At 38.6% G+C, this 22,113-nt stretch overlaps 1 protein-coding gene across 10 annotated transcripts in view; it reads right to left on the bottom strand.

Annotated features, from left to right (window-relative positions):
- Nucleotides 1-22,113, bottom strand: part of LOC131034092 (acetyl-coenzyme A synthetase, chloroplastic/glyoxysomal) — a 301,799-nt gene that overhangs the window by 108,609 nt on the left and 171,077 nt on the right. For all 10 annotated transcript variants that reach the window (XM_057965460.2, XM_057965458.2, XM_057965464.2 and 7 more), the window contains 5 exons: nt 20,951-21,027; nt 20,538-20,616; nt 20,208-20,276; nt 19,924-20,099; nt 19,607-19,663 (listed from right to left, as the gene is read on the bottom strand). In XM_057965460.2, the coding sequence (XP_057821443.1) occupies nt 19,607-19,663; nt 19,924-20,099; nt 20,208-20,276; nt 20,538-20,616; nt 20,951-21,027 (458 nt within the window). The remainder of the gene's footprint in view (nt 1-19,606; nt 19,664-19,923; nt 20,100-20,207; nt 20,277-20,537; nt 20,617-20,950; nt 21,028-22,113) is intronic.

Here is a 22,113-nt window from a genome sequence, read left to right on the forward strand (position 1 = left end):
CACTTACAATGTTTTTGGGTACCCCATGCAGCCTAAACACCTCCCGAAAGAACAGATCTGCAACTTGTGCTGCAGAAAAAGTGCTGGTAATGGCGAAGAAATGAGCAAATTTGGTAAGCCTATCCACCACTACATAAATACAGTCCTTCCCTTGAGATTTGGGCAACCCGGTGATGAAATCCATCGAGATACTTTCCCATTTTTGATTAGGAATGGGGAGGGGTTGCAGCAAACCGGCAGGTAAAGTATTCTCATTCTTATTTACTTGACAAACAGGACATTCCTGGATGTAGCGTTGTACTTCTCCCTTCAACCCTTTCCAAGAAAACCTTTCTCGGATCTGCCTATATGTCTTGAAAAACCCTTGGTGACCAGCAACCGGAATATCATGAAAAGTCAGAAGAATCTTCTTCTTCAATTTAGAATCGGACACCAAAAAGATCCTTCCCTTGTAATGGATCAATCCCTCAATCACCTTGTACCTTTCATCATGAAAAGTACCTTCAAGAATGCTGGTTGCAAACTGATTTTTGGCATAATCAGCAAGCAACAAGTCTCTCCAATCTGCAGTAAGCTCACACAATGAGCTAAGATGAGGTCTTCTAGACAGAGCATCGGCCACGATATTATTTTTCCCTTTGACATATTCAATGTCAAAGTCATAAGCTTGAAGCTTACTTACCCATTTCTGTTGCCTCTCATTTAGATCCTTCTGATGCATGAAATGCTTGAGGCTATTGTGGTCAGTTTTCACCACGAATTTGTTCCCCACCAAGTACTGCCTGAACTTGGCTAATGCATGCATAATAGCAAGCATTTCTTTGTCATAAATTGAGTATGTCCTTTCGACACCCCGTAATTTTCTACTCTCAAACACAATAGGGTGTTTGTCTTGCATCAGGACAGCCCCCACTCCTTCACCTGATGCATCACACTGCAGCTCAAATGGTTTGGAGAAATCAGGAATGGTTAAAACTGGACACGAGCTCATTATCTTCTTAAATTTGTCAAACACAACTTGAGCCTTTTCGGACCAAACAAAGGCCCCCTTTTTGGTGAGATCAGTAAGGGGAGCTGCATTTTGTGAATACCCCTTAACAAATCTCCGATAAAACCCACACAGACCTAAAAACCCTTTCAATTGAGTCAAATTCTCAGGGGGTGGCCAATCCATGACTGCTTTTATCTTTTCCGGGTCCACCTTCACTCCTTCAGCACTGATTATGTGACCCAGGTACAATAACTCCTCCATTCCAAATTCACATTTGGAAGCTTTAGCGAACAAACTCTCAGACTCCAGGATATTAAGCACTCCTTCCAAGTGCTTGAGATGATCATCCCAAGTCTTGCTGTAAATCAGAATGTCATCAAAAAATATCAATACAAATTTCCTTAGCTGATTCTGAAATACACGGTTCATGCAAGACTGAAAGGTGGCCGGAGCATTAGTCAACCCAAAGGGCATGACTAGGAATTCAAAATGACCATAGTGGCATCTGAAAGCTGTCTTCTCAACGTCAGACCCCCTCATCCGAATCTGATGGTAGCCCGACCTCAGATCGATCTTCGAGAAGAACTTGGCCCCATGTAACTCATCAATAAGTTCATCAATTCTGGGAATGGGGTATCTATTTTTGATGGTGCTTTGATTCAAAGCACGATAGTCCACGCACATACGCATGGTCCCATCCTTCTTCTTCACCAAAACCACTGCAGAAGCGAAGGGGCTCTTGCTTGGGCGAATGAAACCCATCTCCAAGAGTTCTTGAATATTCCTCTCTATTTCATCCTTCTGCCTCTTCGGATACCGATATGGAGTTGTGATCACCGGTTTAGCTCCTTCCTTGAGCTCTATAATGTGTTCTGAACCCCGTTCAGGTGGAGGTCCAGGAGGCAAGTCGGCAAAAACCGCACTTTTCTTTGTGAGAAGAGACTGGATGTCAGGAGGTTGGTCACGTTTAGTCTCAACAGGACTAGCAAGGAGGATTATACATTCACCAATCCACTCAGCTTGATCGTGACGGATCAGTCTTGCCATTCTCTTGAATGACACAACTCGCGGACCTCCATTAGACATTCCTCTTAGAACTATCTTCTTCCCATCTGATTGAAACTTCAACTCCATAGTCTGCAGATTCAAGGAAATCTCCCCAAGAGAACGCAGCCATTGAATACCAAGGACAGCATCAGTATCCCCAATGTGTACTACGTAGAAGTCATCCTTGACTTCGTAGTTTCCCAACTGCATGGTCATGTTTGAAATCTTCTTGGTGCAAGAGATATGGAATCCATCGGCAACCATGACCTTAAACCCTTCAAACTCTTCAGTTTGCAGCCCCTTCTTGGCTACCACAACTTCATCAATGAAGTTATGTGTTGCTCCAGTGTTGATCAAGGCTACAATTCGCTGCCCTTTGATCATCCCACGAACCTTGAATGATTCGTTTCTTTGAAAACTAGAGAGTTGGGCCAAGACTTCCCCACACTCCTTTTCATCTCCAGATTCTTCTGGGGCTCTATCTCCTTCACTTTCTTCAAAATCAGATTGCTGGTCGGAAAATTCAGAACCACTCTCACCAGCAGAATAATATTCAATCTGATTGAACTTAACCCCCTTTTGGCAAACATGATCTTGTGACCATTTTTCCCTACACCGGAAACATAACCCCTTTCTTCTAAGTTCATTCAGGGTTTCTGGATCCAACCGGGTGACATTGGGATTGCGGTTCTTGAACTCTTGGTGTTGAGGTCTCAAGGGCGGTCTATGCTGAGGCCTTTTTCCCTTATCCCTTTTCTGAAAGGGGGAATTTGACTGAAATTTGGCCTTAGGAGCGGCCCACTCCATATTTCTTGCTTTTTTCATGGCCTCTTGCAATGATGGGGGATCGAAAGCTTTAATCCACCCCTTGAGAGGTTCTGTCAACCCTTCACTGAAAAGAATCACCAACCTCCTTTCCGTGATTCCCGTCACCATGACTGAGAGCCGTTGAAATTCTGCAATGTAGGCATCGACTGTGCCATACTGTCTCAGTTGTGCAAGTTCTCTAAAGTGGATTTCAGGATCCTTCTTCTCAAATCTCTCAATGAGCCTAGTGGTGAACTCATCATATGCTGTGATAGACCTATGACCCAAGGTGATGAGGCCATGGTACCACCACTCGTGCGCCACCCCATCAAGGTGTAGCGTAGCGAACTTGATCGCTTCTTCTTCTGCCATTGGTCGGAGAGCTAGATAGTTATCCAGCTTTTGAATCCAAGCTCGGGCTGAATTGGAATCACTCCCGTCAAAGTGGGGAAGTGTAACTTTGTTGACAGCTTGGTACAAGTCTCCTTGATTTAATGGTCTCCTCTGATCATGATATCTCCCTTGTCCTTTGTTTTTCCTTTTATGATCCATGAAATCATTATAGGACATATCCATTTTGATGTCGTCAGGTAGAGAATCATACTCTGCTCGACCGAGTCTCAACTGCTCCACAAATGAAGCATTCTCCTTGGGATCAGGCTGATTAATTACGGGTGCCAGAAAGGTGGGTTTAAAGGGTCTGGAAGAAATGTTGGTATTATTAGGCACTATCCGGCCTGCATGCTCATCATGCGGTTTGGAAGCACTATACTCTCCTCTATGGCCTGAGTTATTCTGAGGAGTGGTGTTCTGACCCATTTTTCCCATCATGAGGGAGACCATGTCCATCAAAGCATCCATCTTTCTTTCAAACCTCTTCCCGGGACTCAGAGATCTTTCCCTTTCCTTTCCGCTATCTTCTCTGTTGTGGGTGTGCCTCTCATTACCCCCAACTGATCTCTCACCCTCTGCCATATCAGATTCCTGAGAAGACTCCCAGTGAGCCCACAAGACTTCTGAGGCTGTTTGACCCTCAGGAGGCTGATGAAACTGAAATTGTTTCCCAACCTTCTTATCTTCTCTTGCCCAATATCGTTTTTCTCTGTCACTCATAGACAAGTTGCTCATAGGATGGCAGAATCTTGGCTCTGATACCACTGAAATATCCCTAGCCAATTTTTTTTTAAAAAAACTTTAAAACAAGTTGGATTGCAATAACTTAGATGATTGTACATTTAAGTTAGAATATAATTCCATGTGCTGAAACAACTCTACCCAGAATGCGCCGTGGATGGCGAGCATTGGTCAGGGGATCTTTAAAACAGTTGCTTATGCAGAAAACTCTAACCAGCATGGCGCCGAGATGGCGAGCATTGGTCAGAGGATCCCCTATTCTAAAACTGGAATGGGAACTCTACGCCAAGTATGTGCTACCCACTCCAAACGGACAGGGGCGACCATATGACGGAGTGAAAACTATAATGCTTGTTTGATTAGTAATGCAGAAACTGAAAACACTCAACACCCGGAATGTGCTTTCCGACCCAAGAAGGGAGAGTAGCTACCATAGGGTGGAGGATAAACTGTTACAACAACTTTAATTGAAATTGAGAATTACAACCAGAATTGAGCAAGAAATCAAGACTGCCAGTACTACTGTCAGTTTTACAAAATGCGTATTCCTCTGCTAATATCTTGTGAAATTTTTAAAGGATCAGCATTACATTATGAAGAACCATTCTGATTGTAGATAGAAATTCCAAGCCCAAATGCTTCAAAGATCAAAATACTGGATTCCAAGTTCCTGTTACAAATCTGCACATTCAATGAATAAAACAGTAGTCTATGGGACTACTTCACATGCTCATATTCTTCACGTGTGACCTCCAATTGACCAGAAATCAAATGCAATCAACCTTAACAATGGAGATGCCTAAGACATGTCAAAGAAACAAGACCCAAACCCATGCATTAAATCTGTACGAATTCCAATGCACCCCAAATGGTACGGCCCAGCTGAATAGTACGATTTGCTCTTAAAAAACAATGCAAGCTCCAAAAATTCCACAAACTTGGAAAATGCAACGCCTAGGTCTAGCAAAGACAATGGGTTGATACCCAGAACAATATTTTTGGTATTTTATGATTTATGAATGAAAACATGGATTCGCTATGTCCTGAATGCAGTAAACTGAAAACACTAACATGCCTAAGAACTAACAATGCAATACTCTGAGGGCAATAAGCTAAACAAATGCAACACATAAAGAGATTAAATCACCACTAGTTGTTGTCTTTCAAACAAGAAGCGATGCCTGTGCTAGAAGGCCTTCATTCCTTGAAGCAAATCCCAGAGCCAGACGGCAGCCAGACAAAATTCTGCAAAAAGATCCTTCCATGATGCACAAGACTCCAATATATAGATTCCTTGGACTCCACGAAACCCTAAATGCAACTTCACCTCAAACCCTAATCTCACCTTCAACATAGCGTCCCATCTTTCCTAGCGCAAAAGTCAAGGTATATAATAAAGTCTTCACCTTGGTAAGTCACGCCTTGGTTTTGACTTTGGCTTAGGACAAAAAAATATTAAATATACTCCATGAAGGCGCCACCCTTAGAAACCCCCTTTTAAGTTGTCATTAAGTCATTTGACTAGGCCAAGGGGTAAAATAACATTATAATTATAATGTTATTTAAAATTGAAATTACTTGACTTCTCAACCTCGCATTCTGGAGCTCGAATCTGTCTACGCCCTTTTGAGTCGACTGAACAAGAAAAGGAGATTGCCTGATGCCACCTGGATATTGCCAAAAATAGAACTTACTAAAAATAGTAAATTCTAAGAATTGCCTCGAAAGCAGAGATGAATATACCGTTGCGAAGCTCTCTGAGCAACCAGAAAGAAGCCGCCAAGGAAACCACCCAATATGAACAAAGTCCTCCTCAAAAATAGGAAACCCTAATTATTCCTTCCGACTGGCCTCCGAGTTTCCAAACAAAAGACCAACGGTCGCAGAGAAAATCAGGTCCAAGAAGGGGACATTACATTATCATGTTGCATGTGAATCAGATCTGTCTTTAACATATCATTTTCATGACCATGTCTCAAATTTTCATTTTCTGCATCATTAAGTCTCCTAGTCAAGTCTTCTTCATTCTTCTTCCTATCTTCAATATCCTTACATAACCTCATAGTCATATCTTGCATTTCATTCTTCATATTAGTGTTCTCTTGCCTTAACTTGTTTGCAATGTCTCTAAGAGTTTCCTTTTCATCATCATCATTCTGCATCTTCTCATGTAGTTCTTTTCTCTTATTTTGTGCTATAACCATATTTTCTTGAAGTCCTTTATTGAATTCCTTAGCAGTGCTCAGATCATCTTCAAGTTTGATATTCTTCAACTTTTCTGCATCAAAATCTTCAAGAGCTCCTTCCAACTGTTTTCTTAAGTTCTCCATCTGTACCGGTTTCAAGATCTTCCTCAAGCTATTAGGCTTTTGCAAATAGAGGACCAGGCTCTGATACCAATTGTTAGACTCAATAACAGTCCCACAGACACTAAGAGGGGGGGGGGTGAATCAGTGTCTAGCCGGTGGTTAGAATATTTAAACTTATTAATAATTTTTCCACCCAAAACAGTGTACTGGTAAACAAGAATTAATGCGGTAAACAGAAATAATAAAGACATCATAGAAACACACCATAACACAAGATATTTTACCGAGGAAACCCGGTGTGGGAAAAACCTTGGTGGGATTTGTGACCCACAATATTTACTCACTGGCCAATGAATAAATACTACTTACAATAGGGGCTTGCACATGCAAGGAGGCCAACAACCTAGAGCTCATTGCTCAAAGAAGAGTCCCACTAACTACAAAATGGATTATTAAATCCAATACAATGTACTGCTCAAAACAACATCTCTAATACCAAGTTCAGTATCGGTTTAAGCTCAGAGAGATACCATAACCAAAAACCTTCGTTGCTACTAGACAACTATCTTCTATCCTCTCTCTCTCTCTCTCATTTCTTCCTTCCAAAATGATCTATAAGATCTTATACATATATGAGTCTTTTACAATATACCATGTCGGCTTACAAAAGATAATTACATTTACAAAATAATTCATATAAACAAAACTTTATCCCATGTCGGTTGGAGTGTCAGTATGCTTTGTTGCCGATGTAATCTAAATGCCGGTGTAAGCGCCTGCCAGTGTCAGTGTCTGCCGGTGTATGATATATGTGATGCCGATGTATGTAGAAACCTATTGCCGATGGGTTGTCAGTTGGTTGCCATCAATGACAACATCAACTATTCTCATAAGAGTGTAGAATGCCAATATAATCAAATATAAAAACTTACGCTTGAGGTATTAATATATTAAAAATAGCTTCTCTTCAAATACTAATTATTGCCAAATTGGGCGAAAGACTGAAGTGCTGGAAATCACAAAAACTGAACTGCTACAAATAGTCATCTAAGTGAACACAGGATCCTACCAAAATAATACTGCAGAAATTATCACTGAGCTGAGCTATAGAACCCCTGCCAAAAAAAATACTTACTATAAATAGCATACTACTAAAAATAGTAAGTGTTTCCAAAGTGATTTTCTCCACATTTTGAGCAGTTGTCGAACTTACTAAAAATAGCAAGTCTCGAAAAGGATTTTAGATGGATTTGCATGTTATACCATCGCAGAGCTCTTAGAAAACCCAGAAAAACCCAGAGAACTTAGCTGCTTCTATCTCCACTTACTAAAAATAGTAAGTTAATCAAACTCCATTACTTGCTATGCATGTACCCTCATTGCGAAGCTTCTGAAAACCCAAAAGGAATCCAAACCCAAATTGACAAATTCCAACATGCAAGCCTTCAAAAATGCAAAAATATCCTAAACCCTAATTTCTGCTTCCGACTAGCCTACGGGTCTCCGGAATAGGCTAATGGTCGACTACATTGATTACTGCCGAGAAGGGGACATTAAAAAAAAATCCATTGGATTTCCATCAGTGACTTAGGAAACGAAAGCCATCAACTTTGTCTAAGGCATGTCCACACAAGGGTTGTATTGGAGCTGAATTTGCTGATGTCATTCAAATTCATAGATTTAGAGCTTAACTTTATCGATTTCTTGAAAGTTTCTAAATTGGGGCAGTTAGATTTGCAAGAAAATTCTTATTTCAGAAAATTGAGTAGGGTTTGGCGACTTGGGTGACTGTACAAGGGGCAGGAGCTTAGAATCATCATACATTAGAAGAGTAATACAGTTCTTGCTGAATCAGCAGCCATTAATATTGTAACCTATGCCTGGGTTTCACTGTACCAGCTGTACAAGACTTTGTAGATTAGTCAGTTTGCCGCCAAACTATTATTACATCACACATGAAGCGCATCATGACTATACAGGTTGAAGAAGTGCATTATTTGTGAATTTTCTATAGTTTTCAATTGCAATCATTTGCATAATTGCATTTATCACTGCTAATTACGTTGATGTAGATATCAATCTGCAGGGTAGTATAATATTTTGTACCATTCCAAACAGGGGTTTAAGATGTTAAGGTGTATCAATCATCATTTTAGCTGCTGTGCCCTTTGCTTGGTGCATATATCACATGTAAGCTGCTGTACTGCAACAAATAAACTTGAATCCGTATCTATTGTGGCTATTGTCTAGCTAATAATTGATTTCTGCATAAATATACTGATGTTATACTAGTTGGTGTGGTTGAATTGAATAAAGGGTTCATATTGGTGCTCATGTTTCTTGAAACAATCCAAATCTGGGATTATATTGCAGCTTAGGGTTTTTTTATTAGTTATCATGCTTGATGTAATTAAAATCTACTAAATTTGTTGCATGTAAAGTTGTCTATTAGCGTATTAAGGGTTTGATAAGAAGTCTCCATCCACTTGTTCCATTTTCACCTCATTCTTTAGTTTTAATTTTCTTTCTGAAATTTATAAAAAAAATATTTAAAAAAAAGATATTTCCAAAAAATCATGAAAAGGGACATTACATAGTGCTTTGAGGCATCAAAGATGGGAATCCAAGAGTTGTCATGGAAGTATGGAACATCAAATCACAACGTCCATAGTTAAGATACTTTTCTATGATGGTAATTGGCCTATTTTGGATCAACACAGTATGGTGTTCGATGTTACACTTCTTAAGTAGGCAGCAAACAGAGAATTTCATCAACAGATAAGAGACATGATGGAGAGATCTTTGACACCACAAAAAGGTTTCAAGATTTTTTCATGAGAATATAGTAGCACAACATTAGCTTGGTGGAATGGCTTCCAAATTAATTAGTCTTGTAAAGGAATAGAAAAAGGACATAATGGGGGATGGGAGAGAGTAGCGATAGAATATTACAATTATATTGCAAAGGAAAAACATATCAGGGACTGTTGTCAGCATAATTTTCAGCTACCACATTACACCATTTGCAGCCGTAGAAGTGTTTTCTATCATTGGTTTGATAATTTTTAAGGTTTCAAGATGGTAGGTTGTTTGTTACTGCTATTAAAGGATTTTTATTATTCTTTGGGTATTACCAGCCTTCTTAGTGTTCATTTTTTAACAAAAGACTTTTAGTATTGCTGCCACCATACCATCTTCATATTGCTGATTTTTGTGGTTTTAGTTTTTGTACTGTTCTTATGAGTCGCATACAACTACAAGTTTGCATATTTTAAGAGATTTTTCTTGCATTATGTTGCTTTTGGAAAAATTCATCTTTTATATCTTTGTAAACAATTATTCCAACCACTATATTGCTGATTTGGATGAAGTTTCAGATGATTTATGGCTTTTGTAACTTCATTCTAACCTGCATACAGTCCAATTCGCACCGATTTATGAGGGTTTCAACTTGCCATCCAAATTTATTATCTATTGAAATTCAAGAAAGTTATTACAATGCTCAATTGAAGGTTCCAGATTCTTTAATTCATGGTAATAACAGAGTGGCGCAGTGAAAACATGGTGATAGGTACATAAGGAAGCTTCTATCCTTGCAAGAGATTAAGGATGTCCTCAAGCATTGAGGATTTTTGGTAGGATCTTTTTATAGATACAAGAGTTGATTCCTAGCACTAGCTATGACTCTCAAATGGATGGGCCATAAAGGATCTTTAGAGTAGTTTAGACAGCTTGGAGAGGTCGCTTATGAGCTTGTCTTGTTGAAGCATAGTAGAATTCATAGTTTACTTTATTTTTTATGATTCAAATGGGTACTTGGGTAGCATATTATTTCTTGAGCAGAGTTGCCTCTCTTGATGATGGGGGGCAAGTTGGTTTTGGTATCTGTAGGTATAATGGATGTGTTGTAGAAAAAAATGAGAAATAGGAGCACAATAGAGTAATTGGTGCATTGGAGGAGTCTTCTAATAGAGGATGCCATCTAAGAAGGTGTGGAGATACTTCATTTAAATCTACAATTTCTTGTAGGCAAATGATTCTAGGAAGGGTGAATTGTCATGTCCTCTTTTTAGAATTAGAGACATGGAAAAGACCTCTAGTCTATCCTTATTTCTCATAGGCTAAAGAATAATGAAAGGTAAATAATTTTAATTATTTTTTAAGTTGGGCTTAGTATTTCTAATTTAAAAAGGGGCTACTTGATATATATATATCTTAGACTACAGGAATCGGGTAGTCCCCTTATAAATTGCAATGCATCGAGTAAACTTTTTAATGTGACCAGTGATGTTGGCACGACACACCCTTAAGCACCACATGGGAAGGGGGAGACTAGATCTCATGACCTCGTTCCTACCACAGGAAGATCTCGCCAATTGAGTCAAGCCTCTTGCCCAACCTAACAATAATATTATTATTATGTAAGAACCCAACTTGGCTCTCCTCTGCTGACTGTTTCTTTTGAATGCAATAGATTTGAATTTGTTTTGGTTTTTGAATGTTTATAGATTTTTTTGTGTTTTTTTTTTGGTAATAATGAGCAATGAAACAATACTGGAATAAACTCCTATGCTTAAAATAATACTGGAACAATAATATTACTGCTGGAATTAATTTACGAAACTATCAAGGGAATGTTTGTTCTGTTTTATGGCCAATATGCCTGGAAAACAAATTCATTACAATGTAAGATAAAAACCTGATTTTTGCTGTCCCAGTAGTTGAAAAAAATCTGCCAACTGCAAATTTTAATTTTTTTGAAAAAATTACTGTTCGCGCAGTACTGTAGCAATCCGTACGGCGGCACTATTCACGTGGTACTATTCACGCGGCACTGTAGCAGTCCGTACGGAGGTACTGTAGCGTTTACTGTAGCGCGGGTACTGTAGCAGCAATTGTATTTTGAAATGATTGCTTCAATTCTGATTTTTAATGGCTGCCAAATGAAACTATAGGTCTGCAATTAATATATATTTGAAAATCTGCATACCCTAGATGTCTTCCCTTCTTTTTAAAGCCCAAATAGAACTCCAGAATGAAGCTCTCCTGAAATGCCAAATTTAGTGGATATTTCACCACCTCAAATGGTTGCAACACTGAAGAATTGTCGCTCTCCAATGGTTGACTGAATCAGAAACCCTTGGTTTCTTCTCCCAAGTTCATAACAAACAAATATCAATTCTCTGGATGGATGATATAAAATGAGCTCTTAAGTCCCTTCTTATTCTTTCTTATGAGAGCTCGAACACTTTCTTGGCCAATGTGGGATTAAAGACATATTCACACATTATAATATTAAAGTGACTTTATTATTATAAAGTTACTTTATAACTTTATAATAACATTAAAATATTTAAATAAATCACTTAAGTCACTTTTAATTAAATTAATTAAATATAAAGTCACCTTTTTTTAATTTTATTTTATTTAATGACTTAATAAGAAATTAATTTAATCAATTTCTCCTTATTTCTCCACTTAGCCTTCGGAGAATGTAAAGGCTAAGAACTCCAATGAGATGCTAAAAAGGTGGGGACATTACAGTCCGCCCTTCCTGAAATTGCTTGTCCTCAAGCAACTTCAACTCCGGATGCTGCAAAATCTCCTCATTCTCCCAAGTAGCATCCTCTACTGGCAAATCCTTCCACTTCACCAAATATTCCCGGATGTTACGTCTCCTCAAGTTCCTTTCTCTGAAATCAATGATAGCCTCCGGTATCAAAACAAGTTTTCCCTCATCATCCAGGGGTGGTAGTACTGTAGAAGGCACAATATGATGTCCTAGCGCCTTCTTGAGGCGTGACACATGAAAAACGTTGTGCACCTTGCTCTCTGCCGGTAAATCTAACTCATAAGCCACCTCTCCCACTTTCCTGATAATCCTAAATGGACCATAGTATCGTGGCTTAAGTTTCTCGGCACCACTCTTCTTGAGAGTGGATTGACGGTAAGGCTGCAACATAAGATACACCATATCTCCAACCTCAAAAGTCCGCTCAGTCCTCTTCTGATCTGCATACTGCTTCTGCTGATTTTGTGCCTTAGTTATATTATCCTTGAGAGTCTTAACAATGTCTTGACTCTCCTGTAACAAATCACCTGCACTGGGCACTCTACTGTCACTCAAAAGCAGATCCATAAAATTGGGTGCCTCATACCCATACAGGGCCATAAAGGGTGACATCTGAATAGACATGTGATAAGTGGTATTGTAGCAATACTCACAGAGATAAATCCACTTTACCCATGCCTTCTGTTGCCCTGCTATATAATTTCTGAGATATCCCTCCACCCATTTGTTCACTATCTCTGTTTGACCATCTGTCTGAGGGTGGTAGCTAGTAGTCGGAGTGAGCTCTGTCGCACACAACCTGAATAGCTCCTGCCAAAAGTGACTCATAAACCTGCTGTCCCTGTCACTCACAATGTTCCGAGGTAAGCCATGTAATCTGAATATCTCCTTGAAGAACAACTCTGCCACCTGTGTAGCAGTGTATGTAGCAGTGATTGGAAAGAAGTGTGCAAACTTCGTAAGGCGATCCACAACCACATATATGCAGTCCCTGCCTTGGGCTCTAGGCAGTCCTGTGATGAAGTCCATAGACAAACACTCCCACTTCCTATCAGGAATCGGAAGTGGCTGAAGTAAACCGGCTGGATAGGAGTGTTCTTTCTTATTCTGCTGGCAGGTGGGACACTCCCTAACATACTGAAGTACCTCTGCTTTGAGCCCTTTCCATGTGAAACGCTCTCTAATCTGCCGGTATGTCTTGTAGAAACCAGGATGTCCTGCCATAGGTGAATCATGAAAAGATTTCAGGACCATCCTCCTCACTACTGATCCTGGAACCAAAAATATTCGCCCTTTGTAAATGATGAGCTCATTCACAAGGGTGTATCTGCTGTCCTGAATAGTCCCATCTATGAATCTAGCTGCCCAAGTATCCTTTGCATACTCTGCAAGGATCAAGTGTCTCCAATCCTCCGATATGTCTGTCAATAAGCTCAAATGGGGCCGACGTGATAAGGCATCAGCAACTACATTCTGTGTCCCCTTAAAATATGTAATGTCAAAGTCATAGGACTGTAACTTGCTCACCCACTTCTGCTGCCTATCATTGAGATCTCGCTGCCCCAAAAAGTATTTTAGGCCATTATGGTCGGTTTTGATACAAAATTTGCTACCTACCAAATATTGCCTGAATTTAGCCAAAGCATGCATAATGGCTAACATCTCCTTATCATAAATGCTGAAGCTCCGCTCTGGCCCTCTCAGTTTCCTGCTCTCATAAGCAATAGGGTGCTTCTCCTGCATAAGCACCGCTCCAATGCCCTCCCCGGAAGCATCACAGTGTAGCTCAAAAGGTTTGCTGAAATCTGGTAATGCTAACACTGGACAAGAAGTCATCAACTCCTTAAATTTCTCAAAACACTCCTGTGCCTCAGGAGTCCACAAGAAAGCTCCCTTTCTCATCAAATCTGTCAAGGGTTCTGCATGCCTAGAATATCCATCCACAAACCTCCTGTAGAAACCACATAATCCCAAAAAGCCCCTCAACTGTGTAAGGTTCACCGGTGAAGGCCACTCCACAATGGCACGAATCTTTTCAGGATCCATGCGTACGCCCTCTGCACTGATGATGTGACCCAAGTATAACAACTCTGTCATGCCCAAATCACACTTCGACTCCTTTGCATACAAGGACTCTCTGCTCAATATATCCAACACCTTGTCAAGGTGAACCAAGTGCTCCTCCCAAGATCTACTGTACACCAAGATATCATCGAAGAAGACAAGTACAAATTTCCTCAACTGAGGATGGAAAACCCGATTCATTGTTGCCTGAAAAGTAGCAGGTGCATTAGTTAGCCCAAATGGCATAACTACAAACTCAAAATGGCCACAATGACATCTAAAGGCTGTCTTCTCAATGTCCTGCTCTCTAACTCTGATCTGGTGATAACCTGATCTCAAATCTATCTTCGAGAAGAAGCAAGCTCCATGAAGCTCATCTATCAACTCATCAATCCTAGGAATGGGGTACCTGTTTTTAATTGTCTTCCTATTAAGCACCCTGTAATCAATGCACATCCTCAATGTCCCATCCTTCTTCTTCACTAAGACCACTGAAGAAGCGAAAGGAGACTTACTTGGTCTAATGTGGCCCATAGCAAGTAACTCCTTTACGGTTTTCTCAATTTCATCCTTCAACCTCTTCGGATGCCTGTAAGGTGTAATCATGATGGGTTTAGCCCCCTCCTCTAACTCAATGATGTGCTCAATACCCCTGTCTGGTGGTCTACCTGGTGGAATGTCACTGAACACCTTAGAGTGTTTAACTCTAAGCTCCTGAATATCAGGAGGATATTCAATCTTCTGCTATCCCTCCTGTGATGGCATCAACATGCACTCTGCTGCCCACTCTACCTGATCATGTCGAATCAATCTAGCCATCCTCCGGAAAGAAACCATCCTGAGATCACTGTCCCTGATTGCCTTAAGAATATGTGTCTTCCCATTCACTTTAAACCTCATCTCCATCTCCTTGACGTTAAGAGTGAACTCCCCAATATCATGCAACCAACTCATCCTAAGGACTATATCTGTATCTCCCATAGGCACAACATAGAAATCTGCCTTAAAGTCATAATTATTAACTTTCAATGGGAGTCCAGTGATCTTACGATCACATTTGAGGACATAGCCATCAGCTACCCTCACTCTAATTCCCCCAAACTCCTCTGTTTGTATGCCACGCTTCTCCACCATCCTAGCATCAATGAAATTATGAGTGGCACCTGTATCAACCAAAGTTATGACTCGCTGTCCAGCAAGCACTCCTCTCATCCGGAATGACCCTTCTTGCCTAATACTTGTGAGACGAGCTTCCCTAAGTTGCCCATCTCCTTCCCCATCATTGGACTCCATTTTAGACAAGCTTTCAGTCTTGTCTTCCTCTTTTTCACCATCTATTTCCTCTATATCAGACTGCTGGTCTGAGTTATCTGATTCTGATTCCTCATAGTATGCCCACATAACTCTGTTAGCTTTGCCCTTTGGTCTAAGAGGACAATCATGGTTTGCATCATAGGGTCCTTTACAGTAGAAACATAATTTTTTCTTCCTCAAATCATTTAATGTTTCCCTGTCAAAAGGTGCTGGAGTTTTATCTTTAGAATCATTTTTAAAATCAGTCCTCTTTGGTTTTTTATAAAATGGTTTGTTATCCTTACTAGAAGATGCTCCTTTGGACTGAAATTTGTTTGTTGGGACTGCATGTTCCATACTTCTTGCCTTTTTCATAGCTTCCTGTAAAGAAATAGGATCAAATGCCTTTATCCAACCTCTCAGTGGTTCGGATAGGCCCTCAATGAAAAGAACTATCAATCTACGCTCTGAAATGTTTGGCACCATGACTGCCAACCGCTGAAATTCACCAATGAAATACTCCAAGTTGCCTGTTTGTTTTAGCTGTGCTAAGTCCCGAAAGTAAACCTCTGGATCTTTCTTGTCAAATCTTTCAACCAACCTATCCACGAAGTCCTGGTACTCTGTCACCTGATTATGTTGAAGTGTTACCAAACCATGGTACCACCAATCATGTGCTACTCCCTCCAAATGCAAAGTGGCGTATTTGATAGCTTCAATCTCTGTCATTGGCCTCAGTGCCAAAAATGTGTCAAGCTTATGAATCCAAGCTTGAGCTGTCATCTTACCACTCCCATCAAATGTAGGCATAGTAAGCTTGCCTGTAACTCTATGCAGCTCACTATTTTGACCTCTAGGCCTCCTATCCTATCTGAGTGACCTGTAATGCTCTCTCCTCTGATTTACAAACCTCTCGAATGTCATCCTCTCTCGTACCTGTGGAGTTAATAAATCCCATTCGTCATTCGCAGCCATGAGGATATCTGCGAACATCTCCTCTCCTGGTTCTCCTGTAGGTGCTACCTCAGGCTCATCTCTAATGAAGGTAGGACGTGTAGGCCTGTCTGCTGTCCTGGAATGAGTCCTATGAGTTCTAGGTGACCCCACTGCACTCCTGTTATCCCCTTGCTCCTGATTCTGTCTGTCTTGTGGGTTCATGCGCTCAATCATGGTGGTGAGTGCCTGCAAGGCCTGAGCCATCTGCTGCTGTCCTGTAGCCATTACTCTGAAAAATTCCCTTGTTTCTTGCTCCTCATTCCTATCGCCTCTGGGTGGGCTACCCCCTTGCCTGTCACCCATGGTGCCCGGCTGCCTGTCAAATTCTTGTTCCCTGTCAAACAAAGCTCGCCTGCGAGTGTAATATCTGTGAGAGCCAACCTCAGGCGGCTGCATGTGATTGCTAAACCCTCAGGATGGCAGGATTTAGCTCTGATACCAATGTAAGAACCCAACTTGGCTCTCCTCTGCTGACTGTTTCTTTTGAATGCAATAGATTTGAATTTGTTTTGGTTTTTGAATGTTTATAGATTTTTTTGTGTTTTTTTTTTGGTAATAATGAGCAATGAAACAATACTGGAATAAACTCCTATGCTTAAAATAATACTGGAACAATAATATTACTGCTGGAATTAATTTACGAAACTATCAAGGGAATGTTTGTTCTGTTTTATGGCCAATATGCCTGGAAAACAAATTCATTACAATGTAAGATAAAAACCTGATTTTTGCTGTCCCAGTAGTTGAAAAAAATCTGCCAACTGCAAATTTTAATTTTTTTGAAAAAATTACTGTTCGCGCAGTACTGTAGCAATCCGTACGGCGGCACTATTCACGTGGTACTATTCACGCGGCAATGTAGCAGTCCGTACGGCGGTACTGTAGCGTTTACTATAGCGCGGGTACTGTAGCAGCAATTGTATTTTGAAATGATTGCTTCAATTCTGATTTTTAATGGCTGCCAAATGAAACTGTAGGTCTGCAATTAATATATATTTGAAAATCTGCATACCCTAGATGTCTTCCCTTCTTTTTAAAGCCCAAATAGAACTCCAGAATGAAGCTCTCCTGAAATGCCAAATTTAGTGGATATTTCACCACCTCAAATGGTTGCAACACTGAAGAATTGTCGCTCTCCAATGGTTGACTGAATCAGAAACCCTTGGTTTCTTCTCCCAAGTTCATAACAAACAAATATCAATTCTCTGGATGGATGATATAAAATGAGCTCTTAAGTCCCTTCTTATTCTTTCTTATGAGAGCTCGAACACTTTCTTGGCCAATGTGGGATTAAAGACATATTCACACATTATAATATTAAAGTGACTTTATTATTATAAAGTTACTTTATAACTTTATAATAACATTAAAATATTTAAATAAATCACTTAAGTCACTTTTAATTAAATTAATTAAATATAAAGTCACCTTTTTTTAATTTTATTTTATTTAATGACTTAATAAGAAATTAATTTAATCAATTTCTCCTTATTTCTCCACTTAGCCTTCGGAGAATGTAAAGGCTAAGAACTCCAATGAGATGCTAAAAAGGTGGGGACATTACATATTATTTATTAAAAAACATTCTTAAACACTAAAAAATAAAAGAGTATTTTAGAAGTTTTAGATACTTATGAAAATTTAAATTTATGGGCTTGAAGTGGAAAGCTTTTTAAAAGGGGCACTTCGATCCAAAGAACATCATCTTGTCATCATTTTGCAATTCAACTTTTCAAGAATTTGAGCATTGTGTTCAATTATCACATTCAAGGATGAGAACCTTTGTCATTTCAAAGATCTTGGAGAACAAAAATCTTCTTGAATTTCTATCATCATATTTGAGGACAAAACCCTTATCTCCATCTTGGGTAATCCCCATCTAGGGATGACATTGGAGCTAAATTTGTGATCTTCATTCAAGTTTTCAGATTTGGGAGTGATTAGATTTGCAAACAAATGTTAAGATCTTCATCTAATGATATCTGTTGTTGATTTTAGAGTTAACTTACATGTCATTGCTATTGTGCATTATCAGGGATCATTGCCATAATTGTTGATTTGGAGAGTCATACAACCTGCAGCAGTTTGGAGAAGACTCCATACCATTTTTGGAGTGTTTGTACAACAATTAACCCTGTGAACTGCTTTTTTCAGTGATTAAATTTGAGCACCACATCGAGGAGATTTTTCCACCAAATTTGTTGCTGTTTTAGCTCTCAGAAACAATATATTTTGAAGGTTTGCTTCTGGTTTCTGCCATACACAATAGCCACCTCCATACCACCTAGCTGTTGCTACTGCCACTGTACTACCTAACTGCTACCATATTACTAGCAATCAATGGCCTTTTTTTCATATAACTGGTACATTTTCAAGTCTTCTATACCAGCTTGTAAAGAGTAATTTTTCATTTGAAATTCAAAAAAAAAAATGAAAATCTTCTAGTTCAGCATGTTAGTATTGATAATTTGTTTCAGCTATTGCAATTGAAACTAATTCAGATTTGGGCTCCTATGTTGATGTTTTCATTATTATTAATTCAGCCATATATTGTTCAGTTCTACTTTCATATTTGATCAATTTTTAGTGTATAAGGGTTTATACAAACATTGGTAAAAGGATAGTTTTGCTGTTTGTGTGCAATCAGTCATAAATCAGTGAGTATACTTGATGTACTTTGAAAAATACTGATTGGATTTGCCTTAATTTCATAATTTGGATTATGCACTGGCATTATGAGGGTTTGATATGTGAGTTTCCCAGCCATATGTTATTGTGATCAGCGTTTAGCTCAAGTGTAGTTTTCTGTTTTATTTTTATTTTGTAAAATCAGATTTTTTTAATTTTTTTTGCATATTTCCATGTCAATTCCAATCCAGGAAATTACAAATGTGTTCATAATCCTCCTCCCATAGGCCCTGCAAAAGTGTTGACTTGAATTGACAACTTACATTGACAAGTATGGAAACAAGAACTCAAAATTGACTTATGAAAAAGAAATTACTGGATGTTGGCTTACAACTTGACACAATATGAAAAAAATTGTATAGTTACAGCACATCTAATTCCTCATTAAAGAATTATAATGGTTTTCTAATTCATATTCTAACTTTAAGGTTTTTATATAGTGTTTTTCTGTGAAACGGTGCAATGCTGTTAAATAGAGATTCAGTACTGGTTTTTAGAAGACTTGTGTCTATATTATTTGCCAAATGATGCAAAAATATAAGTTGCTCCAATAAAAAACACTTCCTATAGAATGATTTGAAAAATAATCTGTCTAGATGAATACAATGCTATGCGTTCCAATTCTCAACACTAACGGTCTTTTTAATTGAAAATAAATCTAAAAAGAATCTCAAAAGCACCAAAAATGATATTCCTCAAACACACCTGACATTGATAACATCATCCAAACGTCCAGTTAACCAATAGTAACCATCTTTGTCCCTTCAAATGTAAAGCCATAAGCTCAATAAGTATAAATATATCTAGAAGAAAAGATTGTAGGAACTTGAACATATACATTTGCTTGGTATCTAAATTTAAAAGAAAATGTTATCAACGACTCGTTTTTCCTTAATACTTGTCTCATTGCATGTTAATACTTGTCTAATTGCACCTCAATCTGGGATTTGAAATAAAAACTTACACAGAGAATAGCATTATTTGCGAAGGAAATTATTCGTCAGTTCTACAGACTTGTTTACCTGTTACACCCATCACCACTGAAGTAATAACCTTTAAAGGGTTTAAAGTATGCTGTTTCATATCTTTCATGATCACCATAAAGAGTTCTGAAACAACCAGGCCATGACTTCTTTATGCACAAATGGCCACTGCATTCTCCTTTAATTTCAACTCCATTTTTATCTACAACAGCAGGCTGGAAAGGAATTCAATAATGTAAATTGAGCCACAATTAATGTAATAAAATGCTCAGTAAGTCATTTCAAAAAATAGCCATGGTTGCATAAAATATGTCAACACCTACCTCAACACCAAAGAAAGGAAGAGTTGCCGAACCAGGCTTCTGTGGCCAAGCACCTGGTATAGGGGTAATCTATGAAAACAACAGCAAAAAATGAGATTCCAACCTCTCACGATATGTGTACCTCAATCTTTAAATTCAGACAATCAAGTTTTCATGGTTACATATCAAAAGACTTGTGATTATCCATACATGGTTTAACCACAATAAAATATATATATCAAAATAGTTCAAATAAAGTTTGCATACATAGATGCAGGGATCATAATTGCCCATTAATGACCTTGCTCAATGAAACTAAATAATATTAATAAGCATGTAGACAAAAAATACCATGAAACCACCGGTCTCAGTTTGCCACCAAGTGTCAGATATAGGACAACGACCATCTCCAACAATGTTGTAAAACCACCTAGAGCAATTGTCAAAATATATTGATATTAGCATTTTCTATTCATTTCAAACCACCTAGATGAACCATTTAAGCTTTATAGTGTACAAATGAGAGATGTATTTCCTAGAATTATAAGCTTAAACCGTTCTTCTAAGTGGATGTAGATTGCTACTGCACACAGATAGAATTCATATTTGTGAATTACAAGAAGCAAACATTATAACGTTCCAACCCCTTTTGACTCTTTAAGCAGATTTTGTTCCCCTTTAGATAAGTGCAACTATGGCTCATATCAACGATCTTCCTAAAAAGTTATTAATGGTATCACTATCAACACAATGGATGTACATACCTCCATGCTGCTGGATTAATGGGCTCTCCAACACTTCCCAAAACTCGCAATGATTTTCGTGAATGACATTGAACATACTGCATAGTCAAGCATATCAGAAAAATCAGCTCACATCACTCTTCTAAGAAAACTTATAAATAGTTTCTAAGAGATCAGAATAATTTCTTTTATTTTTAAATTAATTTAAATAAAGAACACTGGGAACAGTATAATACAATGCACTCGTAACTATCATCATATAAGTTTCCATCTATACATGTAGGACAAAGGTTGCAATAATTTAATGATTTGTAAAGATTTCTAATCAATTTCTTTGCTGACTTTAGCTAATAAGAAAACAATTCAATGGGTGATGAATACATTACAAATGGAAAGAGAAAGTCCACTGTGAAGTGTTGGTAATTAAATATATGTGCAATCTTAGGATCCAGAGAAGGATATAAAACAAACATGACAGTCAAACATAGAATGTATATTATAATCTGCACATCGCTCATTCTATTCATTCAATCGTCATACATAAATAATATAGGGTTGCAAATGGCTGTGAAACTATTCAACCAACTAGTACTTGCTGAAAAATTATTATGTAAGTGGCAAATAAATTAATAAGGGACCAATCGGTGCTTGCTAATAAATAATTAGGTAAGTGGTAAATAAACTAATAAATAAACTAGTAAGAGAAAACATAGGGTAGAATAGTATATGTAGTGGGCTATGTGAGCATTGTTAATTTTAAGCAATCAGATTATAACAGACTGTAGATGAACAATAACAGCAATGAAAACACAAGACAAAACACACCAATACCCTGGGAAAACCTCCCTCTTGGAGGTGAAAAACCCAGCCTCAAAATACAATATGTATTATCTCAAATGTAGGCAATTACAAGACAATGAACTTATCTCAGATTGCTGTCCAATCAGCAAGTTAGCAGATCACGATCTCTGTTTACATAAAAATGAAGATTGCAGCCCTTATCAACAGCAGATGGCTAAGGAAGATCAGCAGCAGATGACTGAGGAAGACTTGACCAGATTTGCACAAGGAGAGTCTTCATCAAATTCGCATGATGATCTTGACAACTTCACCTCACGATCAGCCTTAATAAATTCGCACAATGGACTTGAACAAGTTCGCACAAGTGAAGGAGCAATCGCCAA

The sequence above is a fragment of the Cryptomeria japonica genome, chromosome 10 (assembly GCF_030272615.1).
Source record: "Cryptomeria japonica chromosome 10, Sugi_1.0, whole genome shotgun sequence".
NCBI lineage: Eukaryota > Viridiplantae > Streptophyta > Pinopsida > Cupressales > Cupressaceae > Cryptomeria > Cryptomeria japonica.